Below are 19,108 nucleotides of genomic sequence, written 5' to 3'. Positions count from 1 at the left end.
ATGTTACAAATTTCAATTGTGGTTGATCAAATAACTCAGAATTCTGATTGTTGTTTGATCAAAATAACTCAGAATAGTTTAAAAAGAAAAGATAAGAACTCTTTTTTTTTTTGTCGTTTAAACTAATTTCAGATTAAAAAAAAGGGGAAAAGAAAAAAAAAAAAAAAAGAGGGTCAAACCACAAACAGCCGCCATGTGAGCTCAGCCTAGGGCTTTTGTAAACGACGGCAAACAGACGGTCACAGACGAATCATTAAAAATCAATTTAAAACAAAATCGTAAAATCCCACAAAGAACACGACAACATCAAACACCAAAATTGTCTCATTTTACCAGGAAAAATGTCCAATACGATTATATTATTATTAATTTTTTATCTCCAACTCCCATGCCTTGTGGGTGGCTCTCCAAAACCCTACCAGTATCTTCTACGCAGTTCCACTCCCAGCCGCAAAATCTTGTTCTATGATGATTATCGTGGCACCTGAAGTCTTCACACTCTGGTTTTGACATCGGGGTGTTTGTGTTTTTATCTGATTATTGGGGGGAAAAAAGTAGTAGTAAAGGAGAAGGAATTCAACGAGTTGGAATCCATGGACTCTACGCCTCGTGTGTCCCTTTTTGATTCCAAACCAAACCCAGATGTGATAATCATCTCCAGTCCACCGTCATCTGCGTCTACAGGTTCTCTTCCTATCCGAGCTCCTATTACTCTTGATGACGATGAATCTGGTTTTGAGTCAGATGGTTATAAGACTGGGGATAGTGATATTAGTAGCAGCTATAGTAGTGGTAGTGGGTTTCAAATTGAGTCCGAGGGTTTTGCGAGTGGAGAGGAGGGGTTTGAAACAGCCTCAGAGAGGCATTTTGTTGGAGACCCAGATGAAGAAACTGTGGAGGAGAGTGGTGTTTATGCTAGGTATGATATTTCTAGGCCTTTTGTGGCGGACCCTGATGAGAATTGGTCGGAGAATGATACAGAAGAGGAGGAGGATGGAAGGAGTGCTGTTATTGATGGATGTAGCCCTGTTTTGGATAATCCGAATCCGAAGTTGGCTATGCCAATTGCGCACTTGTCAATGGATGAAGAATTTGATGAGTTGTTGGGTGATGAGGAGATTTTGAGTGAAGTGGAGGATGTCATTAAAGTTCCTGATTTTGTGGTTAAAGAAGGAATTGATGCTTCTGCTAGAGTTAAGGCGTTGGAGGTCGAAAAAGTAGCAGAAGACGAGCCAATGGAGCTGAAAGATTCTTCTTTTACTATCCAATCTGAGGGGGATTTATCCATGAAGGTTGCTGATGGTGTGATTTCTGGCAACTTTGTTGAAGTGCATAATGGAGTCGTGGGTTCTGAGAATACTGTTGGTTTTCCTGAAGATTATTCTCAACAAGGGGGTAAGGAAGATGTTCTGGAGGAAAATTTGAAAATCAAAGAGGATGCTTGTTTTGCTGTTAAAGAATGCAGAGAACTTGAAAATATGGAGCATGAACGGAATGATCTGAATTGTATGGATAGAAATGAGATTGAAATTACATGGTCTGATATCAACAATCACCCATCCAGGCAAATTGTTGAATCAGAACTGTTTGAAGGTTGTGCTAGTGCCACCCATGTGAAGGAACAGAATGCTATAGTTATGAGTAATGGTGTGGAACATTCTCTTTTGGGAATCGAGTTGGATGATGCCAGTGAAGCTGAATCCTTAGACGTTGTTACCGAGGGGAATGAAATAAAGATGGATGTATTTGAAGTTTCCAGACCAAATCAAACTCAGGAAAATGGTGAGTTGCATGAAGTTGTGGAGTGCAAGACTCTGGAAGATGCGCTGAACGGTGTTTCCAGCCCTGTGGAGTTTGTCACACCAATCTCTGACATAAGCCATGAGGCAAAAACAGAATGTGGACTGAAAGAAAACCACAGTTCAGGCAAAATAGTGGGAAAGGAAGGTGTACTTTCTGATGAGTATATGGAGGAGTTGATTTCTGCAACCTCTAAAACAACCTTGCAAGACACAAAGGAAGTGGGACAAACAGAAGTCTCCACTTGTCTACTAGATCCAGAGGGTTGTCAGTATGATTCAGGTATAATTGATGGGCTAGATGCTGAGGAAGAAGTAAACATGTATGAGGATGTTGAAGGAAAAGAGTTACTTGTATCTGCTACACTGGATGCCATTTTGAAAGCAGTGAAAAATGCTGAAATGTATAATGGTGGCGTTACAGCTGATGGTCCTGAAGTAATCTCTCTTGAGGGCCCTGCTGGTTCAAGTGCCTCATTTCAATCTGGAAGATCAACTCCACCACACAGTACGATTGATTATGTTTCTAAGAAACATGTGAGCGAAGAGGAAAAGAAGAGGATTGAGGAGATACAACTTATTACAGTGAGATTCTTGAGGCTTGTCTGGAGACTTGGTCTTTCTCATGAAGATCCCATGGTTGTATATGAATTAGATAAGCTTACTTTAGCTATAGGAGCAAACTTGAGCCAGACATTTGACCTTGAATCTGCCAAGAGGATGGCCACAGAGCTTGAAGGCGAGGGTAAAGATGATCTAGGTATTTCTTTGAACATTCTGGTTCTTGGGAAAACTGGAGTGGGAAAGAGTGCGACCATTAATTCCATTTTTGGCGAGCAGAAAGTTATGACAGATGCGTTTGCTCCTGCCACAACCAAGCTAAAAGAGATTGTCGGAATGATAGATGGAGTCAAGATCAGAATCCTCGACACTCCTGGGCTTAGATCCTCTGCAAGGGAAGAATCTATTAACCGGAAAATGTTAGCATCTACAAAGAAGTATATAAAGAAGTTTCCTCCAGATGTTGTCCTATATGTTGATCGCCTAGATGCTTGTGTAAGAGATCCTGGTGACTTGCCACTGCTAAAATCACTTACCAATTCTATTGGTTCATCAATATGGAAAAAGGCCATTGTCACTCTAACTCATGCTACTTCTGCTCCTGTGCCTGATGGACCATCTGAGTCACCCTTAAGCTTTGATGCTTTTGTTACTAAAAGGTCAACTCTTGTAAAGCAGGCAATCAGCCAAGCTGTTGGTGATCTCTTTCTGATGAATCCTAATATTATGCATCAGGTGTCTCTCGTTGAGAACCATCCCACCTACTTCAAGAACGGAAATGGTGAGAGTGTACTTCCCAACGGAGAATGTTGGAGACCCCAGTTACTACTTTTATGCTACTCATTGAAAATTTTATCTGAAGCGAGTTCTCTGTTGAAGCGGCAAGACACTCTTAATCCCCGGAAGCGTTTTGGGTTTGGACTCCGTCCCCTACATTTACCCCACTTGGTGTCTTCTCTTTTGCAGTCCTGGCCTCATCCAAAGCTCTCCACAGATCAGGGTGGTGAAGTTATTATCTCGCATACAGGGGTGGCTGGTTTATCAGATTCTGATGAAGACGGTGAGGATGAGTATGACCGTCTTCCTCCATTTAAGCCTCTGAGGAAATCTATGGTCCCAAATCTCGATAAGGAGCAAATAAAAGTTTATTTTGAGGAGTATGATTATCAAGTGGCCAATTTGCAGTCTCGGTTTTCTATTGGAAGGAGTTCTAAAATGGCTGTCCGAGTTGGGTTGAACAATAATCAAAGTGGGAAGATCACAGTGAAAGTTAGTAGCTTGGAACAGTTCCAAATCATCGTCCTTGGTATCCTTCCCATTGCAGTGTCTATCTTTAGGAGTATGTTTTCTGGATCTTGAACAAAGATATCTAACATGCTAGGTCAGGCACTGTTTTCATGTGTAATTATGTTCTAGTTTCCCTGTTTTAGAATGTAAACTTGCAGCAAAAGCTAGTGAATAACCATAAAGCATGGTGAATGAAAGCTGCAGATTATGCTTTATGAGTGTTTTTGGTTTGTTTTGTTGTTCTAGTTAGTAACTGTACCTTCTGAGAATGAACTGAATAACAGGTGCTGATGCTATGGGAAGCAAGCTTGAAATGAATTTCTACATGAATCTCCTAAACCATGTATGAAGCAAAGCCCGAAACGAATCCTTGGAGTTTGCAGATATTGAGTTGGTAGTTCTTGTGAGATTATTTGCAGCAGCTGTCGGGGGGTTTAAAAATACACCCTATGTGGCTTTGAAGTCAATGAGGATTGAACTGCAGTCCAAGTGTTTTGTTTACTGGTTGTTTGCTTCATATTAGCAGGCCAGATTTCTTCACGAATGAAAACAGAGCACCAAACCACTCATTGCTTTACACTGCCGATGTGCTCAAACTGTATGTGTTGTTTGCATGCAGTGGAATACTGGAATGTATCTGTATAAACTATATGCTACTTGAATTGCTTACCAAACCAAATAAAATCTTATCATCAAAAATTCAACCAAAGAGCATATATGCTAATATTTAATACAATATTTGAAAACTAACATATATATTAAATCTCAAATGATTTACCAATCATAATCGGGTTAAAAATTTAATATCGGACCAGTCTGTAATTAGGATTTAGGACTACCGTGATGAAGTCTAAACCCTAATTTACTTGAAATCAATCCAAAGTTTTCCCTTTTCATCATATGAACAACGACTCATGTTCCACGAGTTCCCATAAAATTTCGAACTTGTGATTGATCTTCAACTTTAGCACCATCAACAAAAGAACCACAGAACAATATCTTATATCTCAAGGTTTTGGTTGTTAAGGTTGGAGTTCGAATCAACTAAGGGTATTTCCTTAGGGTTTTCTTGATCTTGTGGATTTTAGGCTTAATTATGGGAAGGGGTTACGAGTCCCATTTTGACTCGTATGGATTTCGGTTCGGTTCAATCTTATTTATATACTGGACTGGGTGGTTCCGGAAAAAAAAAAAAAGAAAACAGAAAACAAAAAGAAGGGGAAGAACGAGTATGGTATTTGACTATTTGTATTTAAATTTGTACTTAATAAACCGGGAGAAATGGAGAATGGCCTCCGGATGACTTTAGTGAAAACCCTTGTAAGTTAAAAGAAACAACGCAGAGGCTGTGTGGCTTTGCTTCGTTTATCCGCCAAACAGCCTTTGTTCTGTTCTCAAAACAAATGAAAGCATGTCTTTCTTCAAAACCTTGGCCACCAATCCAACCGTGTTCGGCTCCAGAGAGGTCACCATGGCCGTCATGCAACCTTCCTCCTATAGGGTACGCTCTCTCGACATCCTTCTTAATATGCTTTTACTTGGTACTTCTCTGCGCTTCTCCGAGTCCGCATATCCATGCCATTCAGTTGATTGGAATACTTGGGGCTTCTCGTTTGTGTTTTTTCTTATTCGAGGATTGTGGTTTTCAAATACTCTCCGTGTTTGGCTTTGAATTTTTTAAGATAATAATGTATCGAGTTTTATCTGAAATCGTGTGTTATTGATTCGCTACATGTTTGAATTGGTGTCGCCAGTGTTCTTTCAGGCCTGAGTTGCGTTAGGTTAAGCAAGTTTTCTTGCTAGCTGCGTGGCTTTGTGATGCAGGGTTAGGAATCCTTATTAGAGTAGAATTTCCTTTAAATTGCAGTATTTATTGCAGGTCAAGCCCTTGTTACTTGTTAGAGTAGAATTTCCTATAAATTGCAGGTCCGGAATCCTTTTAGAAAAGGATTGCCTGTTCTTTCGTTTATTAAATAAGGAAGCATATGTGCTTCTAGGTTTTCTAATACTACTAGGTTTTCATTCTAACATCTATTTAAAGGCTTGTTTGCCCTAGTAACGAGTATTCTGAAATTTTACAGCAATAATTTGCAATAGGGCAGATTCTTTTACAAGCTCCGTGAGAGGCTGATAGGGGAAGGTAAGATTATCCAACCCTACCTGAGATATTCAGGGCAAACTATTCTAAAATTAGTGTGACGGCTGCTCAATCCTAAACACAAAATTCTGCATCAGTAGTCTCAAACTACATCACTTTGACTGGCGATGCCGCGATTGGTTGCTTTTTGTTTGTTGCCCACCAAGTAGTTGATAAATTGCCATTGAGCTATGTTCAATGCTTTTTTTTTTGCCTATTTATTTATGGTATTTGTTTTAGGCTTTCAGCATAGTAAAATAAACTCTCTTTGCAATGAGTCAACTGCTAACAATCCACTGGTTTGGATTCAAATGCCTTTACCTTTGTTTCTCATGCCGAAGGTAATAAGAACTACTTCCGAAACTAATTTGTGTAATAATTTTTTACTGGGGACTTATTTTGGTCTTTTGGTTTCTGTCAAATCCTTGATCTGATGGAAATCACCAATGGTATAATTTTTCTAAAATTCTCGAAGCTGGCTGTCCTTCATGGTAACTTGAGGAATCCATTGATGAAGCAATGTCAATTCTCTTAAGAATGTTCACCATTTGCAGTTCAACTTAATTGCTTGTTCTTTTTCATGTTATATGGGTATCAGACTCTCATATAAGATCTTTTTTTGTGTGCAAATAGGGAGGGATGAACTGGAACTTATAGACTCTTTTGAATGTGATTCAGGTTTTGTCACGAAGAACATGTCCATCTTTTAGGAATTCTACTTCTCTGAGATTAATTTATTTCGGTGGCAGCTCTTCTGCCTTCTCTATTTTAAATTTTACACACTATTCCACATATCCCAGTGACGAATCTTTCCCGTCTTCTAAACGACGGTCTCGAGGACCTGTTATGGCGGCAAAGAAAGCTGCAGAAGGTGTGTTACACTGTGTTTTTTGTCAGAACAATTGAGTTTACTAATTTCCACAGTACCTATGTTGTTATCTAGTTGCACAACGGAAAATCCTTCTGACAATACTTCTTTCTTCCTGCAAGTCTTTTGAAGTTTAAATTGTCTGAACCACTTGAAAATTGTTCAGGCGAAAAGGAAGGAGGAGGAAAGTACAAGCACACAGTTAATTTGCCGAAGACGACATTTGGTATGAGGGCAAATGCTTCGGTTAGGGAGCCTGAAATTCAGAAAATATGGGATGAAAGCCAGGTGTTCAAGAGAATTGCTGATAGAAATGATGGGGTATGTTTCATAGCTATCCTTATTACTCCACTCTACTGTGAGGTTATTAGCTCACCTTGTTATTTTCAGGGGAATTTTGTTCTCCACGACGGCCCTCCCTATGCCAATGGTGATCTACATATGGGTCATGCTCTTAATAAGATATTGAAGGATATAATTAACCGTTACAAGGTATTCTTGCCCTTGCTTTAATACTGATTTTTGTCTTGAAAATGAAACCATTTGTAGTATATGTGATTCTGGGCCATTAGTATTTGACCCAATGTATAGTTTGTCTACATGTATGGACATCCATCAGCTGAGTGCTATGTTGATCTGTCGATGGATGTATTAAATTTTTTAAACCACCCAGTTTAGTTTTAAGACCGAAAATGCTCTGGTATTTCAACCTTTTGACAAAACACTTTGGTTGAGCACAAGAAGTGAACATGTAAGAGGAGGCCTGGGTTGTCCCAGAGGTTTTTTTTTTTTGCCCCAGCAATTGTCACACCCAAATTCTCATTCCCGACGACCATGAAGAGTCTCTCCATGGTAAGGAATCTAACAACTGGAAAAGAAAAAGAGCATCTAAACCCAAGAACTATTGGAATCTCTTAAAATAATTAAACCTTTTGGGTGCTTCCAATTCTCAGCTCTTTGAAATGAATTAGATGCCCGGGTGCACTATTTCATTTATAAATGATTGCTTTAGTATTCTCCATCCATTTTCAAATTTGGTTGATCCGTCACATTTACTTGGCATTTTCTCTTTGCAAGCAACGTTGTTGTTAAGTCTTATAATGCAGTTTGGTTGTGTTATTCTATGAAAACTTTGTAATGGAGCTTCATAGTAAAATCCTCCCGATCATAAATTTTTGCAGACTAATTTTAGCGCAAACTAAAAGTTTGACAAGAAAAAAAAAACCCCAAGCGAGTTGTAGGAATTTACAAATTGCTTGCTGGAAAGTGTTACTTTGAAAATACAAGTTCAAGAAAAAGAGAAGTTGCAGATTTATAGTTTTATACATTATTTCTTACTGCCCCTACATTGGTGGTTGTTTATCTTATGCTTTTCTGTACTGCCATTCGAGTGACGAAACAATAAAATTCTAAGGCATTTATGCATCCAATATTTCACTAACAGCCTACCTTTCTTTTATCTTTGTTATTTTTCCTTGGGCAGCTACTGCAAAACTATAAAGTTTGTTATGTGCCTGGTTGGGATTGTCATGGCCTGCCTATTGAGTTGAAAGGCAAGTATAATTCCCTTTCTTTATTTTTAGTATTTATCTGCTGCTGTACTATTAACATGACATTTCATCAGTCTTCCTCTTGATGCAATCTCTTGGAGTGCATCTAACCAACAAGTTTTTTTGACAAGTCATTATTATTATTATTATCTTGAGAGGGGACTCAAACCCTTTTCATGCAACCAGAAAGCTATATGAGTTTGGTTGTGATAAGCCAAGTTGGTAAAAGCTGTGTAAAAGTTCAAAGTCACTCCATTCTAAAAATAAAGCACTTGGTATTTCATTCTTATGGTGAAATTTGCCACAAGCACTTGGTATCTTAATGACCCACAACTCTTATTCACAAAGTTGAAGATGCACAATTGAAATAATTTGACTGTAATTTTGAGTTATCTCAGTTTTGCAGTCACTGGATGAAAATGCCAGAAAGGATCTCACACCATTGAAGTTGAGAAAAAAGGCAGCCCAATTTGCCAAACAAACTGTGAAAACTCAGATGGCTTCATTTAAGGTTTTATTATCTGCTCCTTGATTTATGTTTTTCCTGGTTCGGGGGAGTGGGGTTGCGTGAGGAATGGATTGTGGGAATGCGGTGACTGGGAGTAGTATCTGCTGTTAGTCATCACCTTTAATGCCGGCTAGAATCCCCACCCCACCCCCCCCCCTCCCCCTCCCTATACGATACAATGATAGAGTTGATATATTTATTTTTTATGATAAATTGTGATTCTTTGTTCATATGTGTGGACACTGGTAGTCACTTCTAAAACATTGGAGCTTTGTTTTTGCAGCGTTATGGAATATGGGCAGAGTGGGATAATCCTTACCTAACTCTAGACCCAGAATACGAAGCAGCCCAGGTAATGCGCCACACCTCTACTTGGCAAGAGCCTTTTAGGTGTGTAAAGTCATGTTGATTGGTACACCTTGCAGTATTTTCGGTGCTTCGTACTGGTGTTGGTAAAGCTACTCTGTAGCTAGCCTTATGACTTGAAAATCTTGAATTTATACCTGTATGCTATGACAGGCCTTAAAAAGATGAGTCTGTACCTTTACAAGTAGCGACCAATGCTATGTCTATGTTAAGTGAATTATACTGACTCATGCCTTGACAAGATATCTTAAAATAATTGTGGAAGGCACTCGTATTTCGAGTCAAAGGACATAAAATCTCTATCTTTTCATTTTGAGACATGTTTGTATGGTCTGCTATAAGCAATTAATTTCTTGCATCATATTTTGTGCTAGATTGAAGTGTTTGGCCAGATGGCTTTTCAAGGATACATCTTTAGAGGTAGGAAACCGGTTCACTGGAGTCCGTCATCCCGCACTGCTCTGGCAGAAGCTGAATTGGAGGTGAGTTCTGTAACCAGCCCTTCCCTCTCCCTCTTTCTTATCATACTGCAACGCAAGATTCATAGACTTTAAAATAATTATGGATTAAGTTTCATTATATCTACGAGCTTCTCATTTTCATAGTTAAATATTTTAGGGTTCACAAGTACATTTAGAGCCTTCCACTTTTTCTCCATGTATTCAATCTTTGAGTTAACACTTTGAAATGAAATGCTGATACTATGTTTTGCCATTTTGTTTTTCCCCTGGGCACACAGCTTTGATGAGTTGGGTTAATGATTCAAAATTTCTATCATATAAAGTATAAACACTTTAATGATCTTGTGATAAATCCATTGAACCTTATATTTATGTTGGTTGCTTGAACTTTTTTCAGATTTGATACTTTTCCCATTTGTGAACTGACATGGTGACATCTTCCATTTGTAGTATCCTGAGGGGCATGTTTCAAGAAGCATATATGCCATTTTCAGATTAGTGAGTGCACCTCCAACTTCAGGAAACGTATTGAAGGAATTCTTTCCAGATTTGTGCTTGGCCATATGGACCACAACTCCCTGGACTGTTCCTGCAAATGCTGGTAGGGTTATACACTTGCAAAAAGTACAGATAAAGTGATAAACCATAACAATATGTTTCAATTTATCTATGCTAAACCCAAATCCTTGCTGCTGAAAACTTATTAAAAATAACTTTATCTTGTGATGAACTGACAAGGATTGTTCTTCAAATCTGAGAATTTATTATGATAAAGTGCTATTGAATTACGTTTATGAGTTGGAGTGCAATAAATATATGTCCTCATGGTTTTAAAGTCATCGTGGTATGTGTGTGCGCGTATTTCTATACCATAATGTTGTTGCAGCGCTCTTGGGAAAACTTTCCTATCTGCCAGCTGTTTATCCTTAGTTTTGATATTGAGATACTCAATTGTCTTTGTGATCATGTACCTTGGGATAAAAGAAGTATATTCTTTTCCTTTGTAACAAAAACTTCATCGCCTCCATCTTATTTATCGCTGGAGTCTTATGAGCATCTTCGCTTCTCTGCCTTGACATAAAATCCCTGATTCCCAATTTCTTTGGGGTTTCTTTGTTCAGCTGTTGCAGTGAATGCCAAGCTTCCATATGCTGTAGTTGAAGTGCATTCGTCCATGGAAGCTGATTCTATATCTGCTGGAAATAATAAACGAAGATTTGGAAAGGTATTGAATGAAGTGAAGAAGCCTTTTCTTATTGTAGCAGCTGATCTTGTACCAACATTAGAAGCAAAATGGGGTGTAAAGCTTGTTGTCAAGACAATACTGTCAGGTTCAGATCTTGAAAACTGCAGGTGAGGAATAAACCGCAACAGGCACACTGAAAACTGCATGAGCATATCACATGCAACTGAACAGGCTTCACTGAACTTGTACTTTGTCATTTTAGCTAATCAAATTTGTCATATAAAATCAATTGTCAATGTCATGTTCATGAATGCGTTTTAACTAAATCATGATTCTAAATTGTTGTTGCAGGTATGTTCATCCCATAGATGGCAAGGAATGCCCAGTTGTCATCGGAGGAGATTATATCACCACAGAATCCGGAACTGGATTGGTGCATACAGCTCCAGGTCATGGCCAGGAGGATTATGTGACTGGCCTTAAATATGGGCTGCCTATACTTTCCCCAGTTGATGATGACGGAAAGTTTACCGAAGAAGCTGGACAATTTAGTGGACTTGACGTGCTTGGGGATGGTAATATAGCTGTTGCAAAATACTTGGACGAGAATTTGGCCATTATCATGGAAGAATCATATTGTAAGTTCTAATGTTTTCTTCAAGACCTAACCTCATTAAAAGCTGTTACTTGGTGCAAATTAGCTATGCCAGTCTCTTAATTTATCAATCTCTCAATGCAGCGCACAAGTATCCATATGATTGGCGAACAAAGAAGCCAACCATATTTAGGGCAACTGAGCAATGGTTTGCATCAGTGGAAGGATTTCGCCAGGCTGCTATTGATGCAATTGGCCATGTAAAATGGATTCCGCCTCAGGTATTGGTGTTTAGCTGCTGTTTTCTTTATGCCTTCGGTATTATTGGTTTAGTGACATATTCATAAACATTGTTCAGGCAGAGAACAGAATTTATGCAATGACTTCTAGCCGCTCTGACTGGTGCATATCGAGACAAAGGACATGGGGTGTCCCTATTCCAGTGTTTTATCATGTGAAGTCCAGGGAGCCTCTCATGAACAAGGAGACTATTGATCATATCAAGGGTATGAGCCTTCTGAAAGCAGCATTTTTTTCTCCTTTTCTTTTTTGCCAAGTTGTATAAGTGCCTGATGTAGTTGAAGGACTTTAATTTCCAGTTGTTCTGAAAAGCGTCAGATAATGATATCTATGTGTCTGTTATAAATATTGTTTCTTCAGTTTTTTTTTTGCTTTACTTTTGTTAGCTGTGTTTTTTAAGGGGGTTTTTCCCTTCCTTTCGTCACAGCATGCATAATTTCCTATTACCTCAAAATTAGGTTTGAGCTATTAAATTGATTCGTCATGAAATTGGATTTTATGTTTCTGATCAATTATTTCGGCAGCTATAATAGCCCAGAAGGGTAGTGATGCATGGTGGTACATGGCATTGGAGGACCTTCTGCCTGAAAAGTATCGTGACATAGCATCAGAGTACGAAAAGGGAATGGACACAATGGATGTCTGGTTTGACTCTGGTATGATGCTGATGACACTGAAGTACAATCAGTTTGCATTGAACACTCTCGTTCACAACATCTTTTACTGCCAATTGCTAACAGTTTTTTTTTTTTAAATCTTTTGTTTATTACATCTTTTTTATACATGAATTTTGTGGTGTTTACTTTTATTCGCATTTTTATCTGTTTCATATGGTCCACGAAAAAGGTTGTCTGGTAAAAAGAGTGGGCTTCCAATTCAAGCAGTTTCAATGACAAATAATTACGTTTAATTGCAAAGGCAGCTATTACTTGGCTGTTTTCCCAGTTATAAGTTATAACAGATGAACTGTTTGGACTGATTTTTGTGGTTAAACCGTAGTATGTACAACTACTGAATATGGGAAATTCTCTTGCTGCAGCTAGTGCTATAAGCTAGTAATTGAGAAAAAAAATACCATTAAAAAGAAAATTGTTAATGGATAGATTGACTTAGGCAGCCTAGTGAACCTTTGATAACACTGCTATTTCATCACATAATTACAAGTTAACCTCTTAGCTTCCCATGAGTTGCTTATCATTTCAAAATTCTGAACTTGTATGAAAATGGTCCATCATTTTATCAGACATGTAACTGTACATGTACCCGGATTCTCTCTTTTTAGTGCAATTATTATGTTTCTAATAATGACAACACACAGCGTGCACCCTAGAAATGACAATTTAAATGTTTGGTTTTTTTTTTCCTTTCTGGAGAAGCAATAGAAGGTTGAAGTGAATTAAATGGCACCAAGGTGTAGCAACCAATTCAAATAAATTACACTCTTCTAGGCTACTACTAGAGATTGATTTTATTACAATCAAAAACCTGATATTTTCATTTATGCTACTGCTGCTATTGAACTTAGTGAAAAAGGTGAAAAGCCTTTTATTTTAATGTTATCAAAAGAAGTTTCTTCTCCCTTGAAGACTCTCCTATCCCTCTCTTTCCGTGCTATTGAAAAACTGGATAAAGGAATGTAAGATACGATTTTTTCTTCTGGCTTGCTTCCTTATAAACACTCCTTAAATGTTCTTAGTTATTTACATCCTGTTTCAGGCTCTTCATGGGCTGCTGTGTTGGGGAAAAGAAACGGCCTTAGTTATCCAGCAGACTTGTATCTTGAAGGTACAGATCAGCACCGTGGGTGGTTCCAAAGCTCCTTGCTAACAAGTATTGCTACAAATGGTAAGGGTCATATGGATTAATTGGAATATTATTTATCCATTACAAAAGTTTTTTTTTTTTCATTGAAATATTTAATTGGAATGTTTCTTTCGCACAACCCTTCGTTTCTGCAAAGTATTGGTTGGTCATGTACTCATGTCCTATGTAGCACGGACACTCTGTTTTGGTCAGAGTGTCGGTGTCCGACACGTGTCGGACACGGACACGTCCCGACACGCTCAAAATACGTCAGGGACACGTGAATCTGAGTATCCGATTTTATTTTTTTTTTAATATTGGACACGTTTTCGACACGTTGAGGACACGTTGGGGACACGTTTTTGTCTTTTATTTTTAATTTACTGAATTATTTTTTAATTTGTTATAAGATATTTGATTTTTTGAACTATCTTAATTGAATTATATTATGTTTTAATGTATTGTTGTTTTGGACCATATTGATTGAAATGAAATATATGTATATATATAAAAAATATAAAAAAAAATTAATCAACGTGTCCCCAACGTGTCCGTATCCTACTTTTTGGAAAAATCACGTGTCCGCGTGTCCGTGTCGTGTCGTGTCGCGTGTCCGTGTCCGTGTCCGTGTCCGTGCTACATAGCTCATGTCTGACGGAGGTGTGCTGGGAGTGGGAACTTTGTTAAGGCTATACCGTCGGCATTCCATTTTTCCCCCTCGGGTTGATGGAGAGAAGGACTGTTGGGTCTTCGAATGCATGGAGTGTCCTGTCACAGTCATAGTAGAGTTTGTTATTCTAAGAAAGCTAGATTCTTACATTCATTTTGACAATTCCTTGATGAACTAGATTTTAGGTTTCACTCCCTTCTAATTTTCATGTTTCTACTGATGTTCTCCTATGTTTTTGTGTACCTCTCTATATGCAGTGTTGTTTTAGAGCTCTTCTATTTGATGAGAGGCGAGAGTAGAGATGCTCTGTATTGAAATTTTGATTTTTCGATTTCTGAAGTGGTTGTTAGCTTTTTTTTACAGGACACTTTCTTTATAATCATTTTCGAGTCCTTCAATGTGAACTTTATGTATAAAAAAATCTATGGCCTTAACAACAATATAACACTATTTCACTTGACCACTTCCTTTTCTTTACAGGAAAGGCTCCATATTCCAGTGTTGTAACACATGGATTTGTATTGGATGAAAAGGGTTCTAAGATGAGTAAATCTTTGGGCAATGTTGTCGATCCACGTACTGTGATTGAAGGGGTGGGAAACTCAAAGGTTAGTCATGGATGGATGTTACTATACTAAAAGCTTCATACATGCATTCATATGTGCAAATAACCGTGTAATTGATCAATGCTTGTCATCTTATCAACAGGAAGAACCTGGGTATGGAGCTGATGTCCTCCGACTTTGGGTTTCTAGTGTAGACTACACGGGCGATGTTATGATCGGTCCTCAAGTCCTTCGACAAATGTCTGACATGTATAGGAAGCTTCGAGGAACTTTGAGATATCTTCTAGGAAATCTGCATGATTGGAAAGTATGTTCCATGTAAAATTTGAGTTGCAAAAATCACGCCAGTTTCTTTTTCTTTGGATCCACTTCTTGTTAACTGTTTTGTCAAGTTGGTCTTGAATGTTACACTTTTATTTTCTTTGCTATATCCAGCTTTCCATTGAAAATATTTTGCTGCTGTTTCATATCGCATGGCATTATTACACTATTAATAGTAATATGAACAATCTCAGTTCACTAATGTCTTTTTTCCCTCTTCCATTGTGCTTCCTATTGACAGGTTGACTATGCTGTTCCGTTTAACAATCTTCCTGCCATTGATCAGCATGCCCTGTTTCAGCTTGAAAATGTTGTAAGGAACATTAGAGAGAGTTATGAAAACTATCAGTTTTTCAAAATATTCCAGGTAAATATTTCAAATAATCTATTGAATTCAAATGGTTACAGAGATATTTTGTCTTCACCCTAAATGAGGTCATCGAAGTAGAGTAGACCTTATTTTCGCACCCTTGCCCTCAAACTTTTTACCAGTAGAATGTTAGTTTGGAAAAGGAAAGGTAAGGAGAAAAAGAGTTGTATGTCAGTTTTCATGAAGACTAGTAAAACTTGTGTGCAAATGGAAGAAGGAAGAACAATTTCCAGTGACAAGCTCTGTTACTAGGAATAAAACAATAAAAGAGATGTACTATAGGCAGCAGGTCGACTTTGGAGGCATGGAGATACTCTGCTGGAAATCATTAAAGCTTCATTCTCTTATTGTTTGTTACCTTGTTAAAATCATCATTTACGCTTGCATCCCCTTGATTTAGCTTAGGCAAGATTATTTCTACTTTGTGGTATCTCATATAGATTTTTTTTTCCATTTATTCCAGATCATACAACGTTTTGTTATTGTTGATCTATCAAATTTCTATATTGATGTTGCCAAAGATCGACTTTATGTTGGGTAATCCCTTCCTTCTATCCTTCCATATCAGCTCCTTTATTGTTCTTTTTCTGATCATATTTTAGGTTGCATTAGCTTTTAAAGATGAACCCTGCTTCACTGCAATCTAGGGACGAAATTTGTGTTAAATAAATTGACTTGGAAAAGTTATCATCTACAAACTATAATTGCGACTTTGCATGACTCATCTTACCCACCTTTTTATACTGCCTTTGGCCTATATGTTATAGTGGCTAGTATTTATGGCCAGAAAATTATTGTGAATGACACATCTTACTTAAACCTCTACATGGAATTACTACTTTTTCAGAAAATGTAAGCCTTGTCTGTTCAGTCATCACAATGTGCCTTCACTTTATCTAACTTTGTAATTTTCAGGGGCATGACGAGCTTTACAAGGAGAAGTTGTCAAACAGTTCTTGTTGAACATCTTGTTTCCATCACAAGGGTAATGGCACCTATACTACCCCATTTGGCTGAGGATGTATGGCAAAACCTTCCCTTTGAGTATACTGATGAAGATGGTTTGACTGCCAAGTTTGTTTTTGAATCCAAGTGGCCCGTCTTGAATGAAGAACGGCTTGCTTTTCCTCTTGAAGAAGTTGAATTCTGGGGAAAAATTCTTGAGGTAATCTCTGCCTTCACCTAACTTGTGACAAATTAGCATGACGAGTTATCTTGCCTGAGTCTATGTTCTTTGGACTTCATTCCAACTTGATCTTTATATATTTACCGTGCATAGCTGTGTTTTTTTTTCCTTCCTGAAATTGGTTTTACTTAATCTTTTGACGAAATTATATATGTCCAGCTTTGCATGTATTTTCCCAGGGCTTTGCACTTCTAAATTATATTCCCTGTTTTTCCAATCCTGTTTAGACATTACTTTGATCCTTTTCTTAAAAGGTGAAGTTTCTGGGTGCTTGTGAGTAGATTAAGCAAATATTGATGCGTTGTGATAATCACATCCTATCTTTCTAAAAATAAATGCGATTAAATTTAAAAGTTGTCAATGTTCATCAAAAGATAAAAACTGAAAGCTGATGGAAATATTTTACTTGCTTCTGATTGAACAAATATCTCCAGTTGAGAACTGAGGTTAACAAAGTTCTGGAGATTGCTCGTATTGGGAAGTCAATTGGTTCCAGTTTAGAGGCAAAAGTCTATCTACGTACCTCTGACACCAGCATGGCTTCTAGGTTATGTAAAATGGGTGCTGCAGACAATGATGCCGATAGATTGCACAACATATTCATCACATCTCAGGTATGTTGAGCTATTGTGTTACGTTATCCTTGCTTATAAACGAGTGGCTCAATTCACTATTAAGCCTTTTCTTTGTAGAGTCTAAGGACACGTCAGCGATGGTTTTTGAAACATATTTTCAGCTGGCAACCAAAAGTCATAACCGTATTGACATTTTAGACTACCTGGTTTTATCAGATACATTTTGAGCTAGGTACTTTTTAATAAATGCACCCTTGTCATTTTTCTTTGGTTGTTGAAATTGATTGCCCAGCTGCTGAAGCTGGGACAGTTTTAGGGGCAATGCTAGTTTCCTTTGACCCTTTTTTTTTCTCCTTCTCATTTAGGAAAGACAAGAAAATCTCAGGGTAGCAAACATTTTCTAAAATTTCCCTTAGATTCAAACCCATAGCCATTAAAAATTCTACAAGTTACACTGAATGTCAGTTCTAATGGTCATTTCTGTTATGCTAGCATAAACTCTTTTTTTTAATTTTATTTTATGAATTGACCGCACTTACAATCACTTGAATTGATTTTAGTTTCTTTTGTGCTGTGATGTTGCACTAGCTATTCATTCTCACAGTTGATTGTGACTGAGTGCACTTTCATAGTCAATCCTTTTAAAAGAAAAGTTGATGTATGTTGTACATTACTAGGTTTCCATTTTCTTCCTGGAGAATTAATTGCTCCCATATCTTTCACCTTAAAGAAAATTAAAGGCCTTGGATTTGGCTAGTGTTTCTCGCGCTCTGCTTTCTTTTAAAATGTAGTGTTCATTTGGAGTGGATAATAAGCTGATGTAGGTGGATATCATTATTATCACACATTTTTGGTTTTGGTTTAAATATCTAATTGCTCCAAGCACCAAAATGGTTTTCGCCCGTAATTTAGATATGGCTGTATACAGGTGGAGGTACTTCCACATGGAGAGAATGAGATAATTCAAAATGTTCTACACTCTGGGGAGTTTCTAATTCAAGGGAAGCACAAAGTTTGGATTGGTGTATCCCATGCAGAGGGCTTGAAATGTGAAAGATGTTGGCAGTACTCAACTAAAGTTGGTTCTTTCTCAGAGCACCCCACATTATGTGGACGCTGCTATGATGTCGTTGCTGCTCAACCAGCTCCGGTTGTAGCAGCAGTCAGTTGAGACGCGCACAACTGCAAGGATTGCCCAAGCCAGGCGGAGTCAGTTTCTTGACTTTGTGGTGCAACAACTTTACTGGTTTATTGCTCATCAGGCCTATTTTTGGAGACAGACGGTATATTCTTCTAGCAAGATTACCAAATTGCCATGCCAATAAATATTTTCTAATAAATTCTTCTGTCTATTATTTTTGCAAAATTAATTGTGAAATTGATTAATATTATTTAGGGGCTTTGTTTTTTTTGAAATAGAGTGGAGGGATTCGAATCACCATTCTTATTGCTTCAATTAGTGGCTCAAGTATAATATTAAGGAGGGGCTTTGGAAGTTTTAAGACCACAGTTGCATTTGAAAGTTTTGTATTGTATAAGACCTTCGCAGGGTTTCCCACTTTTATAGCTCGTGGGTGGACGTACCACCATATAAAGCTTTAACTTTTCTGGTATTTTTGTCAGTGGAAAAAGGAGCTGGCGACGCCCTATCATGCCCGTGGAAGGAGCATGAACAAAGCAATTGGGCCGGGCAGGGCTTAAGCTAAGCTCTAATGAGATAAATTCAAGCCCGGACTAAAAATGGGCCTAAATTATAACCCAAATCTGGCCTATGGAAAACACGTTCCCCAAGTCCATGCTTCAAACGGGCATGCCAGGCCTTTTAGGCAGATGGCCCATTGTCAGCAGCCCTAAATGGAGCAAATGTTCAAGCCCAAGCCCAAGCCCAAAATGAAAACTCTAACTATTTGACACGCGTAACCTAGAATACATTTCTAGGTAGCGAAGTCAATTCAAGGAAGCAACTAGTTTTAGGTCGGCCTACTAGTCAGACGGCCCA

General features: G+C 38.1%; 2 protein-coding genes across 3 annotated transcripts; both read left to right on the top strand.

Annotated features, from left to right (window-relative positions):
- Positions 1-319: 319 nt before the first annotated feature.
- Positions 320-3,961, top strand: LOC120014903 (translocase of chloroplast 159, chloroplastic-like). Its single transcript, XM_038867019.1, has one exon. The coding sequence runs from the start codon at positions 594-596 to the stop codon at positions 3,717-3,719; it is 3,126 nt and encodes a 1,041-aa protein (XP_038722947.1). The 5' UTR covers positions 320-593; the 3' UTR covers positions 3,720-3,961.
- A 972-nt stretch (positions 3,962-4,933) lies between these two features.
- LOC120015458 (isoleucine--tRNA ligase, chloroplastic/mitochondrial) lies at positions 4,934-18,667 on the top strand. 2 transcript variants are annotated; one of them, XM_038867897.1, is made up of 23 exons: positions 4,995-5,148; positions 5,729-5,787; positions 6,463-6,655; positions 6,819-6,973; positions 7,043-7,144; positions 8,136-8,205; positions 8,601-8,713; positions 8,994-9,062; positions 9,451-9,558; positions 9,988-10,138; positions 10,659-10,890; positions 11,075-11,361; positions 11,463-11,599; positions 11,677-11,824; positions 12,143-12,274; positions 13,335-13,463; positions 14,572-14,699; positions 14,800-14,964; positions 15,220-15,345; positions 15,812-15,885; positions 16,264-16,513; positions 16,969-17,148; positions 18,038-18,667. In XM_038867897.1, exons 3-23 carry the CDS (start codon positions 6,631-6,633, stop codon positions 18,278-18,280), a joined length of 3,024 nt encoding a protein of 1,007 aa, XP_038723825.1. In that variant the 5' UTR covers positions 4,995-5,148; positions 5,729-5,787; positions 6,463-6,630; the 3' UTR covers positions 18,281-18,667. The 2 variants fall into 2 exon arrangements, with proteins under 2 accessions (XP_038723824.1, XP_038723825.1); XM_038867896.1 differs by lacking the exon at positions 5,729-5,787 and having other exon boundaries at positions 4,934-5,148.
- The last annotated feature ends 441 nt before the right edge of the window (positions 18,668-19,108 follow it).

The sequence above is a fragment of the Tripterygium wilfordii genome, chromosome 14 (assembly GCF_013401445.1).
Source record: "Tripterygium wilfordii isolate XIE 37 chromosome 14, ASM1340144v1, whole genome shotgun sequence".
NCBI classification, from domain to species: domain Eukaryota; kingdom Viridiplantae; phylum Streptophyta; class Magnoliopsida; order Celastrales; family Celastraceae; genus Tripterygium; species Tripterygium wilfordii.
This window is presented reverse-complemented; position numbering and strand designations above follow the sequence as displayed.

Coding starts and splice junctions, on each gene's coding strand:
- LOC120015458 (XM_038867896.1), top strand. CDS start 5,059: ATGTCTTTCTTCAAAACCTTGGCCACCAATCCAACCGTGTTCGGCTCC. Junction 8,714..8,993: donor CTCAGATGGCTTCATTTAAG/GTTTTATTATCT, acceptor TTGTTTTTGCAG/CGTTATGGAATATGGGCAGA. Junction 10,139..10,658: donor GACTGTTCCTGCAAATGCTG/GTAGGGTTATAC, acceptor TTCTTTGTTCAG/CTGTTGCAGTGAATGCCAAG.
- LOC120014903 (XM_038867019.1), top strand. CDS start 594: ATGGACTCTACGCCTCGTGTGTCCCTTTTTGATTCCAAACCAAACCCA.